This window comes from Oryctolagus cuniculus, chromosome 8 (assembly GCF_051225735.1).
Source record: "Oryctolagus cuniculus isolate XC-2025 breed Fujian yellow rabbit chromosome 8, ASM5122573v1, whole genome shotgun sequence".
NCBI lineage: Eukaryota > Metazoa > Chordata > Mammalia > Lagomorpha > Leporidae > Oryctolagus > Oryctolagus cuniculus.
In genome coordinates this window covers 39,093,445-39,117,391 of record NC_142874.1, presented here as the reverse complement: position 1 = coordinate 39,117,391, position 23,947 = coordinate 39,093,445, and the positions used below count along the sequence as shown (strand labels likewise).

The 23,947-nt window shown below is 48.8% G+C and overlaps 1 protein-coding gene across 9 annotated transcripts in view; it reads right to left on the bottom strand.

Annotated features, from left to right (window-relative positions):
- The window catches only part of TRIM2 (tripartite motif containing 2), a 182,682-nt gene that overhangs the window by 114,603 nt on the left and 44,132 nt on the right, over positions 1-23,947 (bottom strand). Inside the window, exon 1 of one of the 9 annotated variants that reach the window (XM_070047371.2) lies at positions 17,557-17,723. The exons of 5 other annotated variants lie outside the window; for them this stretch is intronic. In XM_070047371.2, the coding sequence (XP_069903472.1) occupies positions 17,557-17,586 (30 nt within the window). In that variant the 5' untranslated portion in view covers positions 17,587-17,723. Of the gene's footprint in view, positions 1-17,556; positions 17,724-23,947 lie in introns of those variants that run through there. 3 more of the 9 variants (XM_089302312.1, XM_089302313.1, XM_070047372.2) reach the window with 3 other exon arrangements.

The following is a 23,947-nucleotide window of genomic DNA, read 5'->3' as shown; positions in this document are numbered from 1 at the left end:
CGGGGAGAGGGAGAGCCCTTGGGATTTGCCGCCTGGTGCCAGAGAGCTGGGGGGAGTTCAGGCTGTCCTCCAGGATTCTGCCTTGGGCAGCAGGGTGGGTAGCAGCTCCCGGAGAGAACAAGGGAAGAGAAGCAGCAGGTGTGACCGAGAGAAGGGAGAAGTTGAGTGTAGACATCTGAGTGGGTGGTTTTATGGGCTATAGAAACATAATGAATACAGACAAGGCAGTCACATGCCCTGGCGGGGCGATATGGATTTGGCACTTGTCTGATTATAAGTAGAAGAGGAAAGACTGAGAAGAGGAAAATTCGCCGCGTTAGTTTGCCAGGGCTGCCATAGCAACGTGGGCACCCCCCAACTGCATGGCTGGCACTACGGGAATGTGCAGCCGGCCAGTTCTGCAGGCTGTGAGTCCTAGACCAGAGGGCTGGCTCTCAGGGAGGATCTCTTCCCCTGCCGCAGTCCCAGATCTCTAACAGACTCACTGCAATGTAACCATAACCTTTGCATGGTGCTCTCCAAGTGGGTGCCCGTGTCCATGTCCCCCTTTCAGGAGGATACCCGCCACATTGGACCAGGGCCCACCCCACTCCGGGATGATCTCATCTTGTTTTGTTTTGTTTGTAAGCATGTACTTATTAATTTTGAAAGTCAGAGTTACATACACAGAGGGAGGAAGAGATGTTCCACTTGTCAGCCCCTAGATAGCCAGAACAGTCAGTACTGGGCCAGTCCGAAGCCAGGAGCCAGGTGCTTCCTCCTGGTCTCCCACGCGGGTGCAGGGCCCAAGCACTTGGGCCATCCTCCACTGCCTTCCCGGGCCACAGCAGAGAGCTGGACTGGAAGAGGAGCAACCAGGACAGAATCCGGTGCCCCAACCGGGACTAGAACCTGGAGTACCCGTGCTGCAGGCAGAGGATTAGCCTAGTGAGCCGCGGCACTGGCCGATCTCAACCAGTTACACCTGCCTTTATTTCCATTGCCTATTTGGAAATTACCTTATTTCCACATAGGGCCACATTGTGAGGCATTGGGGGTTAGGACGTCACCATATGAATCTGGGGTTCTTGGACCTAATTGAACCCCTAACATTTACACAGTGTGAACTGAGTGCCAAGCTTGGGGTGTTGGGATGGAGAGGAGGAGAAACATCAGCTTCCGGTGGGCGAAAAGAGCAGGTTTGGATGGAAACGGAGAGAAGAAGGATTTAGAAAGGTCCAGGAGCAGGGGTCCACAACCAAGGCAGAGACATTTTTAAGAAAGGAGTGATTAATATCGCCACAGGCAAAATGCAGCCAGAACTAGCCTGTCGCCTTGGGCAGTGTAACAGTCAGTGGACCAGAAGGTCAGATTAGCCGATGAATGGCCAAGGGCCTGGTTGGTTCCAGCATTCTTGGACTTTAAAACCATTATCCAGGCAAAGCCACTGAGGGACTGGCGGTCACTTTCCAGGCATTTGAGCAGCCTCGTCTGCAGGAAAGACTGAATATGTCCCAAAAGGATGTGGTGATTAGATAGCTGACACTGGACCTCACTGTGGATGAAAAGCAATGTGAGGGCTGGCGCCGCGGCTCAACAGGCTAATCCTCCGCCTAGCGGCGACGGCACACCAGGTTCTAGTCCCGGTCGGGGTGCCGGATTCTGTCCCGGCTGCCCCTCTTCCAGGCCAGCTCTCTGCTGTGGCCAGGGAGTGCAGTGGAGGATGGCCCAAGTGCTTGGGCCCTGCACCCCATGGGAGACCAGGAGAAGCACCTTTCTCTCTGTCTCTCTCTCTCACTATCCACTCTGCTTGTCAAAAAAAAAAAAAAAAAAAAAAAAAAAAGAGAAAGAAAAGCAATGTGAAAGCCTTCTAGAGAAGCTACGTCTGTGCTACAGCGTGGTAGACAGAAAGGAAGACGTGGGGCGAGCAGGGACAAGGGCCTGGTGGATGTCTCCCTGAAGTCCTGCTCAGAGAGTCTGCGCCCAGAGGAGCAGTGCTGGAACCATGTGGAGGGAGAAATCCCATGTTGTGGGGCTGGCACTGTGGTGTAGTAGGTGAAGCTTCCGCCTGCAACACAGGCATCCCTGTGGGTGCCAGTTTGTGTCCCGGCTGCTCCTCTTTGCTAATGGCCTGGGAAAACAGTGAAAGATGGCTCAAATGCTTGGGCCCCTGTACCCAGGCTCCTGGCTCCTGGCTTCTTCCTGGCCCAACCCTGATCATTGCAGCCATTTGGGGAGTGAACCAGTGGATGAAAAATCTCTTTCTGTCTCTTTCAAATAAATAAATAAATAAGTCTTTTTAAAAAATATGATGTTGTTTTCTGCTGTGTGCCCTCCAGGCCTGGTGTGGTGTGTGCTTCATTTCCCCAGTCCAGATCTTGTCTGTCCCTGATTACAAAGCTCAATTGGCAGCCCCCCGGCAGGGAGACCAGCCTCTTTCTAGGACTCTCTTACACACTGGATTTCTGAGATAGCCCATTCAACTTGTCGGATATCCTGGCCTTCACTACCCTGCTTACCCCTGAGTACCGCCTGCCATGTCTTCTTAAGTCTGAATTCCTGCAACACAGTTAGTAGAAACCCAAACATGGGTTTGGGAATTGAAAAATGATATAACGTCATTTAATAACTACCAAATAAAAAGAGCTACTCTGTAAGGGAAACCAAAGCCTCATTTTAGTTGTATTGATTGTGTTCAGGGTCAGCTGTTAGGTGGAAATGAAAGAAAGCCACTCTACAGAGAGGAACATTGAGGACTCAGTCAAAAAGCTCACAGAATTTTGTTGCTATGGTCTGAATGCATCCTCTGAAATTTTATTTATTTATTTTTTGAGATGACATTTTTAATTCATCTTATAGCTCCAACAGAAGAATGAAAAGCTCAAAGTCCCGCAGGGAAATAGGCATGAGGAAAATTTCTATGTTGAAACTGAATTGCCGGGGCTGGCGCTATGGTGTAGCAGGTAAAGCCACTGCCTGCAGTGCCAGCATCCCATATGGGTGCAGGTTCGAGTCCCAGCTGCTCTACTTCCAATCCAGCTCTCTGCTGTGGCCTAGGAAAGCAGTAGAAAATGGCCCAAGTCCTTGGGCCCCTGCACCCACATGGGAAGACCTAGAGGAAGATCCTGGCTCCTGGCTTTGGATCGGCACAGCTCTGGCCATTGCTGCCAACTGGGGAGTGAACCAGTGGATGGAAAATCTCTCTCTCTCTGCTTCTCCTTCTCTTTCTGTGTAACTCTGCCTTTCAAATAAATAAATAAAGCTTAAAAAAAAAAGAAACTGAAGTGCTGATGAGACCATATAAAGAGCAGGGCAGGGCCTCAGGAGGCCATTAGTGGACCCTTGTCCTTGTGGCCCCAAATCTGTTTCTACTCTACCACACAACGTGGCTTCTCTACAGCACTTTTGTGTACTGCTTCGCTTCCAAATCATGGCCCACTGTCAATCCATCCAGTCACCGATCATGCATCTTCACCATAATGAATGGATTTATTCATGCCTTTGTCAAAGGGCTGGTGGCCCTTTGTGTCCTTTCTACCACGGGACCCAGCGCTCAAGGTGCCCTCTTGGAAGCAGAGAGCCACTCCCAGCTGACACTGAGCAGGCCAGTGCCTTGAACTTCCCCACCTCCAGAATGGTGAGAAATAACTTTGTTGTGTAGAAATGACCCAGACTGAGTGGCACAAAGGGACTAGGACACTCCTCTGGAGAACTCTGGAGTAGAAACCAAAGGAAGCACTAGGCAATAAGCCTGCTTTGTCTCATCAGACGAGGCGCAAGCTGATGAAATTTTACAGCTGGCATCCAGGGATGAGGAAGCAGAACAGAGATAAACAATTAATTTTGGATTGAAGATAGAGACAGCACGGGAAAATAAGCAGACAATCATATTTCAAAAATAATTGGGAGGGTGACAAGGAAATTGCCGTTGACTTCCATTACAATAAAAGCATGCTTCCTTGTAACGTCTTCCTGAAATGATGATTTATTGATCTTCTTGGGCTAATCCGTTAGCCATAGAGGTAGGTTCCTGGGACAGGCATTTAGCCCAGCAGTTAAGATACCACCTGGGATGCCCACATTCCATATCAACATGTCTAGGTTTAAGTCCTGGCTCCGCTTCCAATTCCAGCTTCCTGCTAATGCACTCCTGGGAAGCAGCAGGTTGATAGCTCAAGTATTTGGGTCCCTGCCACAAACATGGGAAGCCCAGCTTGGGTTCCAGCTCTGGCTCTTGCCAGCAGGCATTCGGGGAGTGAACCTGCATCTGGAGACCTCTGTCTCTGTCTCTCTGCCTTTCAAATAAAATTTTTTAAAAATTGAAAAATATTGGCTGGCGCCGCAGCTCACTGGGCTAATCCTCCACCTTGCGGCGCTGGCACATAGGGTTCTAGTCCCAGTTGGGGCTTCTGTCCCGGTTGCCCCTCTTCCAGGCCAGCTCTCTGCTGTGGCCAGGGAGTGCAGTGGAGGATGGCCCAAGTGCTTGGGCCCTGCACCCCATGGGAGACCAGGAGAAGCACCTGGCTCCTGCCATCGGATCAGCGTGGTGCGCCGGCCGCAGCGCCGGCCGCGGCGGCCATTGGAGGGTGAACCAACGGCAAAAGGAAGACCTTTCTCTCTGTCTCTCTCTCTCACTGTCCACTCTGCCTGTAAAAAAAAAAAAAGGAAAGAAAGAAAGAAAGATATAAAAGTAGCTTCCTGAGTCTCTGGGGGAGCTTACTCAATACAGACTTAAGACCACATCACAGAACCAGGCATTCCTTCAAAAGCAAATATTAAGGAAAAACACATTAGAAAGCCAGGATCCTCAGAAAATGATTGTCTCTGGGCTCTTGCTCATTGCTCTCAATTCCTTGCCAAAAATTTTGCTTTTCATAAATTTTCTTTTTAAATACATGGTCAAGATTTCGGAGTTTGGAAACAAAAATCTTGTTTGAATAAAACAATAAAAGATAACAAAAACAGTCAAAGGACCTTTTAGATCTGTATTTCTTTGGGCCATTGTGACTTAATGTCTGTTCAGTTCTCACATTACTGATGAAAACACAAACAAACAAAAGGAACCACAAATGTCCCTTTTATCTAACATGTGTATAAAATGACAATTGAGTCATTTTCTTATTATTCATAGATTTCAAAAATGATCTGTAATATCCAAAAGGCTATTATATGTAGAGGCTTTTTAAAAGTCAACTTTTAATAAATATAAGTACTAAATTACCAGATCAGCAAATTATCCCAAGGGACCACAAGGTAAGCACCTTTCAGGTCAAGAAAGAGGGGGTTCCCAACACCCCACATACCACCTCCCAAACATAGCTTTGAGCTGGATGTATTTTTTCACAGAAATACTATTGATGGTAGTAAGTGCCCAGATCAGCCCACAAAAGTCAAAGAATGCATTTGGTGTCTAACAAAATGGCACCATATCAACATCAGTGTTTCCATAGGGAAATGCATTTTCAGTTCTCAGCAGTGGTGCCAGCAGACTTGGAACCTCAAGGGCTCCCACTCCAGGGATTCTGGGTGGGTGGTATGGGGGCCTGAGAGAGGGAGGAGGAGCTACACCAGGATCCCAGCACTGCCAACCCACGGGCTCTGCCTCTATAGGTGCCATGTATCATCCAATCACGGGTTCAATCAGCAGTGGGTGGGGAAAAGATACAATCTGTACTGAACAGGTCCTGACTCTCCTGCTTGTCACTATTTCCTAAACAATGAAACAGCTTACAATTACATTGTGTTAGCTAGAGATGATCTAAAGCAGGGATGTGGAACAACCGCCATAGTGACTACAGTCACTGTGTGAGCCATTGAATGGCCTTCATTTTCAATAAGGTAAAGCAGGCTAACATTTAAATTCATATTAAAATTGAAGTTGATAATTTTGTGTGGCCCATGAATGATGCTATAAATATCCAAATGGCCCTGTGCAGAGAAAGGCTCCCCACCCCTGGTCTAAAGTACACCGGAGGACGGGCATGGATACACAATACAACACCGTTTTAGAGCATCCACAGATGTTGATATCCATGTGTGGCCCTGAAACCAGTCCCCATCATACTGGGGGGAAATTGTAATCAGTTCCTGGTCCACACCAGCTTTAGGATCTCAATAGGAGAAAACGGGGCTGGTGTCGGGATGCAGTCATTTAAGTCACTACCTGCAATGTTGGCATCCCACATGAGTGCTGGTTTGAGTCCCGGCTGCTCCACTATTTTTTTTTCTTTCAATTAATTTTTTAAAATTTTTTTACAGATTCAATATAGTTCATAGATATAATTCTGAGAACATAATCATATTCCCTTCTGCCCTCCCTCCAGGCTGCTCCACTTCTGATCCAGCTCCCTGCTAACGTGCCTGGGAAAGCAGCAGAAGATGGCCCAAGTACTAGGATCCCTACCACCCATGTGGGAGACCTGGAGAGAGTTCTAGGCTCCTGGCTTCAGCCTGGCTCAGTCCTGGTTATTGTGGCCATTTGGGGAGTGAGCCAGAGGATAGAAGATCTCTTTCTGTCTGTCTGTCCTGCTTTCAGTCATTCTGCCTTTCAAATCAATAAATCAATCAGTAAATCTTTAGAGAGAGAAAGTGGCATGTTAACTAGACATGTGCCAAGTGTTCTGTTTTAGGAAAAAGATTTTAAACAGGGGGTCTAGCTGGGTATTAGTGCTCTAAGTCTATGTTAGGGTGATTTGCACGTTACATTTGCTTATATGCTAGACATCCTAGAAAATTAAGAGATATATATTGGAAACCTAGGGTGTGTGAAGGATGCCAAGGGAAGCCACTGATATAACTGCTATTTTTTGTTGTAATAACTGATCTTTGTAGATTTTCTCTTTGGCAGATTAACAAAGAGAATTTATTACAAATATTCAATGGTGTTTTCTAACATTGATCAAAGTTGTAAGAAAATAAAAATCACCAAGGATATTTCTCAAAACACATACTAAGGGCTCCGACCCAGATCTCATGAGTCAGAATTTCCCCTGGGGGAGACCTGATTATCTGTTTCACAATGTACCTAGGTATTTCTTATCTTCAGGGGAGTATGAGAACCCTGGCTTGGTCTAAGAAATATACATATGAGTCATGTATTTAATTAAAAGTGTAGGGCCCAGGGCCGGCAGTGTGGCACAGCGGGTTAAACCTCTGTCTGTGATGCTGGCACCCCATGTGAGCACCTGTTTGAGTCCCAGCTGCTCCACTTCTGATCCAGCTTCCTGCTCACATGCCTGGGAAAGCAGCAGAGGATGGCCTAAGTGCTTGGGCCCCTGTGACCCACATGGGACACCTGGATGGAGCTCTGGGCTCATGGCTTCCGCCTGGCCCAGACCTGGCTATTATGGCCATTTGGGGAGTGAACCAATGGATGGAAGATCTCTTTCTTTCTCTCCTTCTCTGCCTTTCAAATAAATAAATAAATCTTTTTTAAAAAGTGCTAGACTTGAACAGACCTTAGTTATGGTGATGGTCATTCTAAACAGTAAAATGATGTGGGGTGTTGGCAGCCTGCTTTGGCCAAGCTTCCCTACGTCGGGCAGTTATGGTTTGATAACTGTCTTTATTATTTCTTTTGCCCCCAGTCCTCAGCATACTAGGTAATTGCTCTTAAATGATGCTTATTTTAAAAAATGGACTGCTATGGACAGTTTTAATCTCTTGTTTCATGGTCCCCTCATGCAATGCTCCGTGCCATAGGCCCTTGGAGGCTTCAGTGGTTGGGACTTGGAGGGATATTGCCCAGGGACTTGGAGGGACATTGGGATTTACCAGTGGCATATCTGACTCTCAGGCCTCTTAACTGCACTATGATCATGGAACTATAAATAGCATAACCAGCCAGTGTTACTGGAAAGCAACTTTGTGATATGTGATACGTAGCGGCCATTTGAGGGGTGAACCAACAGAAGGAATACCTTTTTCTCTGTCTCTCTCTCTCTAACTCTGCGTGTCCAAAAAAAAAAAAAATGTTTCTAGCAGGGCTGGCACTGTAGCATAATGGGTTAACCTGTCACTTGCAATACCAGCATCCCATATGGGTGCTGGCTTCAGTCTTGGTTGATCCATTTCCTGTCCAGCTCCCTGCTAATGTGCCTGGAAGATGGCCCAGGTGAGTGGGCTCCTGCATTCACATGGGAGACCCAGAAGAAGCTCCTGGCTCCTGGCTTCAGCTTGGCCCAGCCCCAGCCATTGCAGCCATTTGGGGAGTGAACCAGTGGATGGAAGATTCTCTCTCTCTCTCTCTCTCTCTCTCTCTCTCTCTCTCTCCCTTTCCAATAAATAAAATAAATCTTTTAAAAAATTGTTTCTAGGGTTGGGTATCTGGTCTGCTGGGTAAGATGCCCACATCCCAGGCATTTGGCCTGGGTTTGATACCTGCCTTTGGCTCCTGATTCCAGCTTCTTGCTAACGCTGATCCTGCAGGTGGAAGGGGGTGGTGGTGGGGAGGGACCAGTGATGGGTCAAGTAATTGGGTCCCTGCCATCCACGTGGGAGACCTGTTTTGAGTTCCCGGCTCCCAAATTCAGTTCCCACGGCCCTGCCATGGCTGTTGCAGACATTTATGGAGTAAACTAGCCAGCAGGAGGTCTCTTTATCTCAATCTCTCTCTGTGCGTCTCAAATAAATTTTTTAAAAGTTTCTATCTTATGCTCTAGTAACTCCACTGTAAGAAACCTCCAAGGTACTCCCAGATATGCCACAGACATATGAGGACACTCCAAAAACTTCCAGGAAAGGGGAGAGCATTTGTAGCTGTAAAGATACGGCTCAGTCTCCTGCATCCCCTATGCAAGTGCCTTGGGTCCTAGTCCCAGCTCCGTCTCCATGCCAGCTTCCTGCTAATGTGCACACAGGGATGCAGCTAGGGATGGCTCAAGTAGCTTAGGCCCTTCCAGCCATGGGGAGACCTGAATGGATTTTCCAGACCCAGCCTGGCTCAGCACTGTTGTTGCAGGCATTTGGGGTGGGGGCAGTGAGCCATTGAATGTCAGATGTCTCTCTGTCTCTCTCTTTCTGTTTCTGCCTGTCTCCCTGCCTTTCAAAGGAATAATAACAAAATAAATAAAAATCTCGAAAAGTTCTTGGAAAACTGGGATGAAAAGGTGTTTCTTTTGTTGCAAACAATTCTGAAACCCCTGCCTAATTTTTCCATAAGGCACCTTTCCATGAATTTTTTTAAAGATATATTTATTTACTTGAAAGTCAGAGTTACACACACACACACACACACAGAGACAGAAAGAGGCAGAGAGAGAGAGAGAAAGAGAGAGAGAGAGAGAGAGGTCTTCCATCCACTGGTTCATTCCCCAATTGTCCGCAATGGCCGGAGCTGTGCCTATCCGAAGCCAGGAGCTTCTTCTGGGTCCCCCATGTGGGAGCAGGGACCCAAGGACTTGAGCCATCTTCTATTGCTTTCCCAGGCCACAGCAGAGAGCTGGATCAGAAGTGGAGCAGCCAGGATTCAAACCCGTGCCCACATGGGATGCTGGCACTGCAGACCAGGGCTTTAACCTGCTGTGCCACAGCGCCGGCCCCTTCATGAAGTTTTTGAAGCCTCTGTGTATGTCCAGTTTCCGTCCTGGAGTACCACTTTTGGGTCGGCCCTGTCACTTCCCAATTGTGCAGCCTTCCACTAAATAGGTCACTTGCTGCTTAGTGCCTCAGTTTCGTCGCTTGCTAAGTGGTGATAATAGTAGGCCTGTAACAAATACTGATTTAGTTAAGATGCATAAGGAGGGGCTGGTTTTGTGGCATAGCAGGTAAAGCCCTGTTGGTGGTGCCTGGAATCCCATATGGGCTCCAATTCAAGTCCTGGATGCTCTACTTCCCCTCCAGCTTCCTGCTAATGGCCTGGGAAAGCAGTGGAGGATGACCCAAGAGCTTTGGCCCCTGCACCCACATGGGAGACCTGGGAGAAGCTCCTGGCTCCTGGCTTTGGTCTGGCCCAGTCCCAGCCATTGCAGCCATTTGGGGAGTAAACCAGCAGATGGAAGATCTTTCTTCCTCTCTGTCTCTCCCTCTCTCTGTAACTCTGCCTTTGAAATAAATAAAGTAAATCCCAAAAAAACAAAAAGAACTTCAAGCATCGCTGATCAAATAGTTAGCAATTTAACAAATGTAACTATTATTAGCTATTATTACAAAAACCTTCATGACTACCCTGTAAGAGAAAAAAAGTTTGGGAACAAGCTCAGTGATGCAGTTTGTGTTCTAAAGGAGCAAGTTCACAGTCCACCCAGGAACCCAGGAGGGTACGGGGGCATTTGTCTGAGTCAGTAACCCCGATTTCTGTAAAGGGGTCCTGAAGCTCTTCCACCCAGTCCTGCTCCACTCCAACCTAGCTCCGCCCTCCCCAGGGACCCTGCCCTTAGAAGCCACACCCAGAAGTGTGCGGCACTGACAGGTGTGTTTGCAGACAGCCCGTGGGCACGGTCTGTGAGAAAAAAGGACCACTCACGCTGGAGGCCAGACAGCGCAGGGAAGGCTGGGCCGCCCACCACGGCCCCTTCCCCGCCGCCTCCAGTCCTCAGTGACAGCTCAGACAATGCGCCCCTGGGTTTATTGCCTGTGTCGAGTGTGGGAAGAGAGCTGCTCTTTTCAGTCCTGTCACCGTCTTTCCTCGTCACAGATCCAACGCGGCTTCTCCGGGGTCACCGCTGCCTTCTGGGGCTCTTTCCATGTTCCTTTTGTAACGGATGGCATTAATATTTATGGGGTGTCCCAGACACAGCAGCTATATTTAAAGGGGGCACATTTCTACGAAGTCACGGACTGGTGCAATTTGCTGCTCAACAGTGCGCTTAGGACAACGGGAGCACCCACTACACAGCTCCGGTTCTTGACCCTCGGTGCCCGCGGAGGAAGCTGAGCGTCAGTGATTTCACGAACGGGTGCGGCTGCACTGGGGTTCCACAGAGGCTGTGCTCGCCCAGCTGCCCCGCAGGAGACGGCCTTGTAGATTTCACAGGACCTTTCCCGTGAAGCCCCCCCCCCCCCCCTGGGCTTTCACTTCTGATGGCTTCAGTGACCCAGAACCTACCATGGTCCAAAAATACTAGGCAGAAAATTCCAGAAGCAAACAACCCATGCATCTTACATAACTGTTATTACTGCATATGGTTATGATATTCTATTTTAGGATTAGCTATTGTTGTTAATCATTTACTGTGCCTAAGTTATAAACTTTTGCATAGGTATGTATGCATGGAAGGTCTTCAAAAACTCATGAAAAATGTGTATTATAAAAAAAACTGCATGGATTTCAATTTTTTCTGCACCAAAATAAGCTTATCTTCTAATTCCATTTTCCACAAACTTTTTAAAATATCCTTATATAGGATGCGACAGAGTATATGTAGGGTTTTGTGTTACCTGAGGTTTCAGGCATCCTTGGGACTTGAAGTGTATCCTTCCCCTTTAATTTATTTATGAGAGAGAGAGAGAGAGAGAGAGAGAGAGAGAGAGAGACAGAGAGTCAATCTCCCATTTACTGCCCCACTCCCCAAATGCCTGCAGCAGCCAAGGCTGGACCAGGCTGAAGCCAGAAGCCTGGAACTCCACGGGTGGCAGGGACCCAAGTACATGAACCCATCCCTTGCTGCCTCCCTGGGTGCACATTAGCAGGAAGCTGGGACCAGGAGTGAATCGGGAACTCAAACCCATGCACTCTGATACTGCATGCAGGTGTCCCACGCAGTGTCCAACCTCCCTGTCCTTCCCCAACTAATGAGAGGTTACCATATAGAAAACAAAATGGGGGCCAGCGTTGTGGTTAAGCTGCCGCCTGCAATGCCAGCATCCATATGAGTGCCAGTTTGAGTCCCGGCTGCTCCACCTCTGATCCAACTGCCTGCTAATGCACCTGGGAAAGCTGTAGAAGATGGCCCAAGTGCTTGGGCCCTTGCCATTCATGTGGGAGGCACAGGCTCCTGGCTTCAGCCTGATCCAGCCCCAACTGCTGCGGTCATTTGGGGAGTGAACCAGCAGATAGAAGATCTCTGTCGCTCCCTCTTTCTCTGTAACTTTGCCTTTCAAATAAATGAAAAAATAAATATTTAAAATCAAATCAAGTCACCCAATGCTGCAACTAGAACTATCTTGGAAAACCACGCGATTTGAAGCTATCTTGGAAAGCCATTGAGTACATGTTATGATATGTGGGTCTGAGGCCACGTTATAGCTTCAAAGTTCACTTCACACTGCCGGTTTTACCCTTCCAGGAAGGGGACAGAAGTAAGAAGGAGGAAATGCACATAGTGAGTGCTCCATCCTTGCAGGGCCCCTGGGGGACCTCCGTTGGGCATATTTAGTATCACAAGCTACGAAAGTGTACCTGCTGGCAACTGCTGGGTGTGTTTGCAGGGAGGCTTAGAGTGTGCTACAGACCTAGACTCTTCCTCCCACACGCTCCTTAAGGGATAGGCACCATTTCACAAATTAGTTTCAGACTGGTGTCAAGAGGCAGGTCTTATGTTTGTGAAGTCAGAGATTGGTCCTGTTGGTCCTGTGGTTTTTATTTATTTCTGTTTAAAGATTTGTTTATTAACGTGAAAGGCAGAGTTAGAGAGAGGAGAGAGAGACAGAGGGAGAGCTCAATCTTCCATCACCTGGTTTACTACCCAAATGGTCGCAACAGCAAGGGCTGTGCCAGGATGAACCCAGGAGCCAGGAGCTGGGAGATTTTAATTCCTGCCTCTAGCCCTGCACTGCAACTCCACTCCTTACAAGTCAATCTAGTCTGCCTACTCTCCCATGATGCACCTGTGTCTCATCCAGAACTAAGAAGAAGGAAATGCCATTATGGCCATGTGGAAGTTAAGATCCAAGTGCGGCACCGTGAAGCTATCAGAAATCTTCATGCCCAACAAGCCCCACTCAAACTCTCTCGCATTTGTGTATTCGGTCATTGCCTGCCCCACAAAGGGGACTGTTACACGTAGGAACAGCACTTTTGCTTTTTGGCTTCTGGCCCTTGTTGCTGTCTCTTCTCTCTGGCCTCCCATAAGCTCTCTTCACAGACAACTCTGGCCCAATCATGACAGTTATCTCTCCGTGTGGGGATGCCTACACACACCCGTGAATGTATGTTTACTCTCTCACTTTTAAATAAATCCTGCCTTCACTTGTGCACTGCACTTATTCCTGTTACACATTCTGATCTCTGTGGGGGCAAGGACTTGGCATAAAAATTGAGATACAGGGGCTGGCGCTGTGGCACAGCAGGTTAAAGCCCTGGCCTGAAGTGCCGACATCCCATATGGGCACTGGTTCTAGTCCCAGCTGCTCCTCTTCCGATTCAGCTCTCTGCTATGGCCTGGGAAAGCAGTAGAAGAGGGCCCAAGTCCTTGGGCTCTTGCACCCACGTGGGAGACCTGGAAGAAGCTCCTGGCTCCTGGCTTCGGATCAACACAGCTCTGGCCATTGCCGTCATCTGGGGAGTGAACCAGAGGATGGAAGACCTCTCTCTGTCTCTACCTCTCTCTGTAACGCTGTCTTTCAAATAAATAAAAATAAATCTTTTAAAAAAATGAGATACAAATTCCCATAACAGAACCATGATTTCAAGCCATGTTTAACTTGTGCTCCCGAGCTCCTGGGCGGGAGATGCCTGTCAGATGCAGATCCTAGATTAGCAGCTGGAATGGACTTTGAATCAGAACACCCCGGCCCCAGGGACAGCTTATCCAGAGCCACCCCTAGCCAGAGGCGGAGTGGAGAGCTGGGAGGCCAGCCTGTGCATGCCTTCCACCATATTCTTTCTTCGTCTCCCCCTCCAGAAGGCACAGAGCCCTGCTCGGCACAGCTGGGCAGTTCGCAGGACCCTCGTTGAGTGCTGCTAACAGTCACCCTAGAGGAATTCATACGCTGTGTGCTGAGCACTGCATAAAGAGCTTTACTCCTTACCATACTGAAGCCTGAACACAGTCCAGGGAGCTCTGCTGGCAGCCCCGATGTGGAGCTGGGGAGGTGGAGTCTAGGGAGGTTGTTCACTTGTTCACTAGGGGAGCAGCACAGGTGAGGCCTGCGCTCACGCTGACCCGAATCCAAGCTCTTGCTCCGAACCCCCCATGCCCTTCAGCTCCTGCCCTGTCTGATGTCCCTCAAGGGCTGGCCCTTCCTGGCGTCTGGCCCATGTCACAGATAAAGGCACTGGGGCACAGAGCGGTTAAGTAACTTGCATAGTTACACAGCTAGCAAGAGACCTGAAGTATGGATTATTACCAAAGGAAGTATGGCTTATTACCAAAGCATGCTTTTATGCTGTACAATAAGAAATGCAGACTAGGTCTTGTTCTGTTTCCGGAGGCACATTTCCTAAAGCCCTTAGAAGCTCTAAGAGACCAAGTCTTTTTGTATGCTAATGTGATGACTCTGGGCTGGACCCCCAGCCCCACCCCAGGATAGCCTCAGGATGGGGGCTGGTTGCCCAGGGAACCAACCCCACTGATCAGAGGGATGGAGTTTTCAGCCTCCCCTTCCCCACTGCTCCCCTCCCCACCTCTAGGGCTGGAGAGGGGCTGGAGATCGATTCCATCACTGAAGGCCAAAGGTCTCATCCACCGCGCAAGCAGGCCTGCGGATGATGTCATACATCTCCAAATGGCCCTTGGCAGAAAAAAAGGCCCCTCACCCTTGAGTCAGAATTGAGTCAAATTCTAGTACATAAAGTCTTCTGGGGGAACCTGAGGAGGCACAGCCTGGATTGGTTAGGGCCTAGCAGCGGGCCCAAGAGTGAGGTGCACCTGTGCTTGCCCTGCCGTGCCCCAGCCACACCCCCCCACGCCCCTGCCACGCCTCCTTCCCGCCCAGAGGGTCAGCAGTTAACTGGCACCTGGCAGAGTCAGAGTTCTGTCCTACAAGGCCACACCCCACGGTGGGGGGGGGGGGTAAATTCCTCCCCCTTCCCAGCTCTGGGACTGCTCCTGAGACCTCGGCCTCACCTGTAAATCACCTTGTGCTTCCACGGAGTGGGTGCAAATGTTCAGGGTGGGCGCTGGGCGTGGAGGCTAAGACATTCATTAGTATGCCCGCATCCCACATATATGAGTGCCTGGGCTCAAGTCCTGGTTCCAGCTTCCTGCTAAAGCACACACAGGGAGGCAGAGGTGATACCTACTAGTTGTGATGTGGTGTAACTAGGTGGCAGTTTAGGTCTGGGTGAGCTGGAAGTCCCCAGCATAATGCTATCCCTCTACCTGTCCATCAAAGTACCCTTTCCTGGGGGATATTTATTTCATCCAGGCCCTAAAAGAGGAGGTCATGAAAATATGGATATTAACCTCCATGTGGAACTCTGTACAGGTATAATATTTCCAGGTGGTTTCGTGCCTGCAGAAGTACTGTTGTAGGTAGGCATATAGGATAGAATTGATCAGGTTTGGGAGCTAGAAGACCAGGCCTTCACCACGCCCCTGTGTGACCTCATGCCCCTACCTGGCCACACCTGTCTGCCCACCGGCCAATTAGACTAATTAATTGCTCCCCTTTGGAAGTGGATCAAAGGCCTGGGACACAGTGGGCCCTGCACTTTTTTTGGCCCTTTGCCATTGCGGGCACTTGCTGCCCTTGCCTCCAGGGCACGTGGCCTTCGGGCCACCCACCCCATGCTTCCTGGCCTATATCCTCCTCCACATGGCCAGCTTCTGGTACTCGGTATGAATCCAGATTTCTCTCTCTTTTAGATAGGGCCCTCACTCTCCTATGCATTTCTCTCACTGAATAAAAAGCTTAAAAACTTATCATGCTGCCTCGGTCATTAATATTGGTATTCTGAATTCTGTGAATATTAGGCAAGAACCCACACAGGCTTATTAATATTGAGAATTTATTAATAAGCACACGGTGATATAATTGGTACCCGATATCATATGGCACCCCAGATGGGACTTTTAGGGGGACAGCCTCCGGTTTCAGAACCATCCCTACCTCACTCTCTCTCTTTCACAGACCACAGCTGGAGGTACCGCTCAGCCACTCTCTTCCCCTCCCCCACCCTTTCTCCCTTCGGGTGGTCCTCTGGCCCACTCAGAAGAGTAGTTCTCCATCTAGGACAGACCAGATGTTTTTTTCTCTCAGTAATAAAGAAATCCTGTGCCTATGTGTGTACCTTATACATGTCTGCACTTAGAAATCTTACCTTTGTGTGAGTAAATTAAGATGCTCCCACCCACATCAGTTGGGTCCCTGCCACCCATGCAGGAGACCTGGATTGAGTTTTGAGCTCTTGACTTTAACCTGGCCCAGTCCTGCCTTTTGCTGACATTTAGGGAGTGAACCAGCAGATGGGAAATGTCACTCACACACACGCACAAAATCATGTTGCTTTACGTCAAATTCATCTGAAAATGACTCCTGCCTTCTGATTTAATTACTCCAGGAGTCACAAAAGCATAGTCATATATGTATCAGCTGTAGGCTGGCATGTGGCGGGGCGGGACGGGGGGTAGTTTTATAAAGCACCTAGTGTATAAAGTCCCAGCTTTATCTGAAATCAGACTTCCCTCTTCAGCTTAGCAGCTCTTGCCCACGTCCAACACAGAGCTGAGTTCAGTGTCTTACACCAGCAGATCCTCACAAAGAAAAGGACAAGAGCCTCAGAGCACAGCCAGCAATTTCCAAGACACCTTCCAGGACTCCCCAGGGGCCATGCACCCTGCCTCTCCTGGCACATCCATATCACAGCACAATCCGTCACTTGCCACTGGCGCCTGGCTCTCTGCCCCTACCAGGGACAGGTGTCTAACTCAGCACCCAATCGGCCATCCAAGGTGATGAAATCAGGCACCCCAGAGCAGCCCCTGAACAGTTTCTGGCGCTCACTTATTCACATTCACAGCCAGGAAGCACCCCCATGGCGTGCCCGGTCAGCGCCTCTCAGCTCTCACCCCCACCCGACACGGGGTGCCCCGGGGAGCCCAGGACTAGTGCTCTGTTGGCCAGCGGCTGTTCCTTCATTCCAGAGCCGAGTGCAGATGGCTGTAGTACCCTTTGAGCGCTTTTATGGGGCTGTAAAACTTTACAACAGCCTGTCACTGAAACCGTTCCCACATTTCTGAATGGACGCATTTATGACATCCACCACTACCACTGTTGGCCCTTTGAAAATGCTAGCAGATCTGAGATCCACTGACTCACAGCAACCCCAGGACAGCAGAGCTAAGGCCTGACCCTGAGTGCTGGAAGTGGGGCAGAAAACAGCATCTGAGACCCACATCGTGGCAACAGCCACATCCTGGCCACTCTGGTGTCGCAGCCGGCTGCATCTTTTCCCCTATATTTCCTTTTTTTTAAAATTTTTTGACAGGCAGAGTGGACAGTGAGAGAGAGAGACTGAGAGAAAGGTCTTCACTTCCTGGCTCCTTTCGTCTCTGGAGAGACAGGGCTCACTAGGAGCGTTGTCAGCAAATCCCAGGGAAGGGAACTGCTCTTTCTCTTTCGGAGTCATTAGCAGGCAAACACTTAAAACCAGGAAGAAGCTGGCAACTTAGTCACAACTTGTGTCTCCCAGTGCCTGCGAATTAACCAGCTAGCCCAGAAAAACAAAAAATCACCGCACACTTAGAGTGTGCTTACCTGCGGTCCATCATGGCCAGTCCTGGGCATCCGAGAGCAGCCCCAGCCTCCTCGGATCTTGGACTCAGCGCCCCGCAACCCTCAGACAATCGAGCTCATTATAGTCATCAGGCCGCTGAGTTCAAGGGTGGCCTTTACAAAAATATAAACAGCTTGTGAGCACCAGCCAAAGGGGCGGGGCTGCTGTGTCAGGGGACCAGGGGAGCCAATGACCAGCCTCTGTGGGCTCTGTTTGCTTAAGATATTGTGTTTCACTCTGAAGAGGGGAGACAGGGATGGGGGAACACTGAGCGGGAAGGGCCAATGGCTTTTTTTTTTCCAACACTGAAGTTCTCTTTATATCTGATTGTTTCTTTTCTTTTTCTTTTTTTCTTTTTTTTTACAGGCAGAGTGGACAGTGTGAGACAGAGAGAAAGGTCTTCCTTTTGCCGTTGGTTCACCCTCCAATGGCCGCCACGGTGATCCGAAGGCAGGAGCCAGGTACTTATCTTGGTCTCCCATGGGGTGCAGGGCCCAAGCACTTGGGCCATCCTCCACTGCACTCCCTGGCCACAGCAGAGAGCTGGCCTGGAAGGGGGGCAACCGGGACAGAATCCGGCACCCCGACCGGGACTAGAACCCGGTGTGCCGGCGCCGCAAGGTGGAGGATTAGCCTACTGAGCCGTGGCGCCGGCCTGATTGTTTCTTTATATCCATCCATGTGAGGCTAGCTTCCTCATGTACTTCTCAAGTCTGGCTCCTGCCCTAGAAATTTCCAGTCCAGTTTCTGACTCTGTAGTTGACGTTACTGAAGGTCCCCTTGATTCCCCAAGTCAGGGCTTCCCTGTCCAGTCCTGCCTGTGTCACCTTTCCTTTTCCTGTATTCCCTTTAAAATGCACCTGTATCCTAGCTTTCAGTTTCCAAGAGACCAAGAGAAAGCTATTGGTACATGCACCAAAGTAGGCAGGCATAGATAGGGCTCCACACCACGGAATGCCTGGTTGCCACAGTGAGAGCAGGGGACAGTGCTGACCAAGACCATCTTGGGCTTTTTTCCAACCCTCAGTATCCCCATCAGTCCAGCGTGAAACTAGGCAAGTTCCTTCCCGTGGGGAGCACCTCGGAAGATGGCGTGACCATGCACTACGGCAGGGTCCATCTCTAGGGGTCACTTACGCAGCCTGATGCCGTGGTTGTGGGGAGTTATCCAGAGCAATCGTACAGATTGGGTTCTCATAAAGGTGGAAGCCCCTGAGTTGGGAGCAGCGGCTCAGGACAGATATGGAGGCACTGAGTTGGGAGTGCATGCACTCATGGTTCTAAAAGTTCAAGGTATAAGGATGGTTGCAACTTTCTCTGGCAGAACTTGGAGAGGCTCAGGGCTCAGATGGGGGCCCGGCTGCTGCTCCTCTGCCCCTCAGATCCAGCTTCTTCCACTGCCCGGAACTCAGCCACAGGGACAGATGCTTGCTGAGTGATTCTGGGAGCTAGCAGGCAGTTGCCCAGGGGATCTCGGGGCACCAGAGCGCCACCTGTAGCTTTCCTAGACAAAGACCGAGTTTCTACAGAGCTCCCAGAGGATGCGCAGCCTGAGCAATTACAAGATGAACCAGGGGACCCCCTGCTCCTCTGACTGTGGACACCGTGGGCAGACGTGTAGATGTGGGAGAGGAGGAGCTTGCCCAGGTCACTGATCTGGCCCAGCTGGGAGGCAAACATGCGGGGTGGAAAGTTTCCAGGTGCATTTCACTCCCACCACCTCCGTGTAGTCCAGACCTGTCATTTCCAGGGCCTTCCTGGTATCTCAGCTGGCATTGCAAAACCTCCAGCCTCTCACAGCATTAGGGTAGTAAATCCTTCCCCTGCCTGACCCACAGAAAAAGGCGGGTGAGGATGGCATCCACCTCGAGGCAAAGAACTGCAAACAGCTTCATCCCCATCCTTGGAAAGTTCTCCGCTATTTGGCCTTTTACAGCTGGACTTTGGTGAGCCCACAGGGCCGTGGCTTAGACCACAAGATACAGAGGTTCCGATGAACAAATGGTAAATTCAGTCCCTGTATGTCCTACTTCCTGGGGTAAATCTTCTGGACGAGCCATCCAGGAAGCACACCCAGGGCAGCTTGTAAGACCATCAGGTGTGGCGTCATCATCAAGCCCCCTGAGGGAGGCAGGCCAAGGGCCAGGCACGCACCATCGCCTTCAGGGTTTTGCTGTGTCCCTTGGCGAAGGGCTCTATGAATGGTGCTTGGACAAGTTCTGTGGGCAGCTCCTGCAGAGTGGAGATGGCCAAGCCTCAGCCTTCTGGCTTCCCAGTTCCAGGAGTCTGGTGGGGCCTGGATGCTCCTCCTATGGAATCAGATCTGGATGCAGTCACAAGGTGCTCAGACCTCACAAGGAACCGGGCAGTGAGCCCAGCCTCCAGCATTCCGGGTCTCACTGCGGCTCCACTGCCCAGATGGATGCAACAATCAGGTCTGGGCCAGGAACTCCACCCTGGTCTCCCACGTGGGTGGCAGAGTCCTCTGCCTTCCAGGGCCATTATCAAGAAGCTGGGTGGGAAGCAGAGGAGCTGGACTTGAACTAGCACTCCCATACGGGATGCCAGCATCGCAAGCTGTGGCTTAACCCACTGTGTCACCTCACAGGCCCATGTTTTAATTGACACACAATAATCGTATATGTTAAAGGGATATACTGTGAAGTTTTGATACTTATATACATTGTAATGATCAAATCAGAGTAATCAGCATACCATCTCGTTAAGCATTTGTCATTTCTTCATGGTGCACATTCAAAATCTTCCTCCAGCTGTTTTGAAATAAGTGCTACACTATTGCTAGCCATAGTCACCTTGCTGCATGCTGGAACATCAGAATCTATTCCTCTATATAACTGGAACTTTGTACTCAGGGGCTAGACTCTTCCCCACCTTGCCCAGGCTCTGGGAACCACCTTCTAGGCTCTAGTTCCAGGAGACGAGCCTTTGCAGTTTCCACATTTGAGCGAGATCACACAGTGTTTGTTTTCCTACTCACAGCTCACTACATTTAGCATAATGTCTTCCAAGTTCAACCATGTGGCAGATGATAGGATTTCATTCTTTGTTCATGGGTGAACAGCATTCCATTGTGACTATACACCACATATATTTTTTTAAGATTTATTTTATTTATTTGAAAGAGTTACAGAGAGAGGTAGAGACACACAGAGAGAGGTCTACCATTCCATTGGTTCATTCCCCTAATGACTGCAACAGCCAGAGCTGAGCTAATCTGAAGCCAGGAGCCAGGAGCTTCTTCCAGGTCTCCCACATGGGTGCAGGGGCCTAAGGACTTGGGCCATCTGCTGCTTGTTTCCCAGGCCATAGCAGAGAGCTGGATCAGAAGAGGAGCAGCCAGCACTTGAACTGGCACCCATATGGGATGCTGGAGCTGCAGGCTGGGGCTCTAACCTGCTGCTCCACAACACCGGCCCCACAGTCTTTATCCTCTCACCTAGTGATGGACACTTGGTTCCATGTCTTGGCTTTTGTGAATAGTGCTGCTATAGACATGGAGGTGCAGCTGTGTCTTCACCAGGCCGGTTTCATTTCCCTTGAATATATACACAGTAATGGGAGTGCTGGGTGCTAGCGTGGTTCTATTTTTAATTTCCTGAGGACTCTCTGTGCTGTTTTCCATAATGGCTATGCTAATTTACATTTCCACCAGTGGGGTATACATACAAGAGTTCCCCTTTCTCCACTCCTCACCAGCCTTTCTTGTTTTTTTTTTTTTTTTCTTTTTGTCTTTTTCTTGATAGCCATTCTAATAGGTGAGGTGCTATCTCATTGTGGTTTTGATTTGCATTTTCCTGATGGTTAGTGATATTGAGGAGTTTTTTGGTTGATCTGTTGGCCTTCTTTTGAGAAATGTCTCTTTCTCATTTCTTAATTAGACTTCTTTTTTGTTATTATTATTATCGAGTTATTTAAGTTCCTTATGTATTCTGGGGCATAGTTTGTGAATATTTTCTGTCATTATGCAGGTTGCCTTTTCAATCTGCAGGCTGTTTCCTTTGCTGTTCAGAAGCCTCTTAGTTTGTTGTCATCCCATTTGTCCATTTTTGCTTTGGTTGGCTTGTGCTTTTTACTTTTTAAAATATTTATTTATTTGAAAGATAGAGTTACAGAGAGGCAGAGGCAGAGGGGCAGAGGCAGAGAGAGAGAACTTCCATCTGCCAGTCCACTCCCCAAATGGCAGCAACGGCCGGAGCTGGGCTGATCCAAGGCCAGGAGCCAGGAGCCTTCTTTGGGTCTCCCACATGGGTGCAGGGCCCCAAGGACTCAGACTGTCCTCTGTTGCTTTCCCAGGTGCATCAGCAGGGAGCTGGACCTGAAATGGAGCAGCTGGGACCTGAACCAGCACCCATATGGGATGCCGGCACTGCAGGTGGCGGCTCTACCTGCTACGCCACAGCATGGGCCATCCTCTGCTGCTTTCCCAGGCTCATTAGCATCTCTGCTGCTTTCCCAGGCTCATTAGCAGGAAGCTGGATCGGAAGCAGAGCAGCTGGCACTTGAACCAGAGCCCATATGGGATGCCGCCATCGCTGCTGGCCGGGGCGTTAACCCACTGTGCCACAGTGCTGACCCCAGTAAAATAAATCTTTAAAAAAGAAAAGAAAATCAGTGGGATGTACATGTTCCTTTTAAAAATGCTCATCTTATTAGATCACATGTGTTCCAACAAAGCAGAATCTTTCAGTGCAGTTCAGTATTTGGAAGAAAAAGTAAGGACAGCATGGCTTCCTTCTGTCGCCTGAACTTGGCGAAACGCTGCTTTTGAAGCTTCTACATCAGCGTAACCTTTCAATACCCCACAGTAATAACCAAGAACCAGAAAACACACTGTGGCTTTTTTTTTCCTTTATGTGATTTCTAAATAATACACTGGGGACAAGAAAAAGTTAAGAGCTATTCAGTTGATTGTGTGGCATTATATAAATTACAGGCATACGAACTTAGAAAAGCGTATAATCATTACAGTTTGGAATACTCCCGTTATTTATAAAAGAAAGCACAGTAGTTAACCAAAATGAACTAGCAGAGAACAGAAACATGCTGAAATATGCTCATTTTCCACAACCTTTGTATCAAGCCCTTCTTTATTGATTATAGAAACGATGTGAAGATGCCAGCATCCCGTATTGAAGCACTGGTGCCCACCCCACCTCTGATTTCAGCTTCCTGCTAATGCGGATCCTGGGAGGCAGTGATGATGGTTCCCATAAGCGGGTCCCTGGCACCCATGTGGGAGACCTGGGTTTCCTGGTCCCCATTTCAGCTCTGACCCAGTCCTACGCCTGGTAGGCTTTTGGAGCACGAACCAGTAGATGGGGTCTCTGTCTCTCAAACATTTTTAATGATAATCCAAAGATTCTGTCTTTTATTAAAAATATTCAGTGTTCTGTCACTGACATTTAATTTGTATTCAGTTTCTCTGGTACCCCTTCCAAATAGTACGTGAGGCTCCTCCTCCTGGTCTCTGCATTTTCTTAATGATTCCAAAGAGCTGTTATATCTATGCTCTCATGGATTTTGATTTTAAGATACATATGTGTTCCAGAAAGAACTCAGTTTTTCTCTAAAGTATTAAGATCTTATCATTAAAAAATGTTTTAAGGATGTGGATATTTGGCACCGTGATTAAGACGCTGCTTGGGATGCCCTGCTTGAGTTCAAGTTCTGGCTCCACTCCAGTTCCAGCTTCCTGCTGATGCACACACTGGGAGGCAGTAAGTGATGGCTCAAGGACTTGGGTCCCTGCCACCCTGTGGGAGACTTAGATTGAGTTCCTGTCTGGCCTCAGCTTGGCCCATCTCTGGCTATTGCAGGCATTTGGGGAGTGAACCAGTAGATGAAGGATCTCTCTCTCTCTCTCTCTCTCTCTCTTTCCCTTTCAAATAAATAAAATTAATGCCTAAAGAACTTCAGAACGCCAAAAGAATGAGCAAGAAAAGAAATTATAGAAAAATTAGATTTCATCAAAATTAAAAACTTTTTTTGCATCAAAGGACATTATTCAGAAAGTTTAAAAAGCAATCTGATGGGAGAAAATATTTGCAAAACATCTATCTGATAAAGTTCCAGTATGAAGGATATATTTAAAAACTCTTACAAACTCAACAATGAAACAGCATAAAATCTAATTTTTAAAAAAAATCAAAGTTCTTAAATGTCCGATTCTAAAGAAAATCAGACATGAATGGCCAGCAGGCCCAAGAAGACACTCAACATAAGTCACTAGGGAAGTGAAAAGAAAGACAATGAGGTGTGGCTTCACATCTATTCAGATGGCTGTAATTTAAAACACAGAAGAACCTTTGGAGAAGGATCTGGTGGCACCAGAAGTTTGCACATTATTTTGTG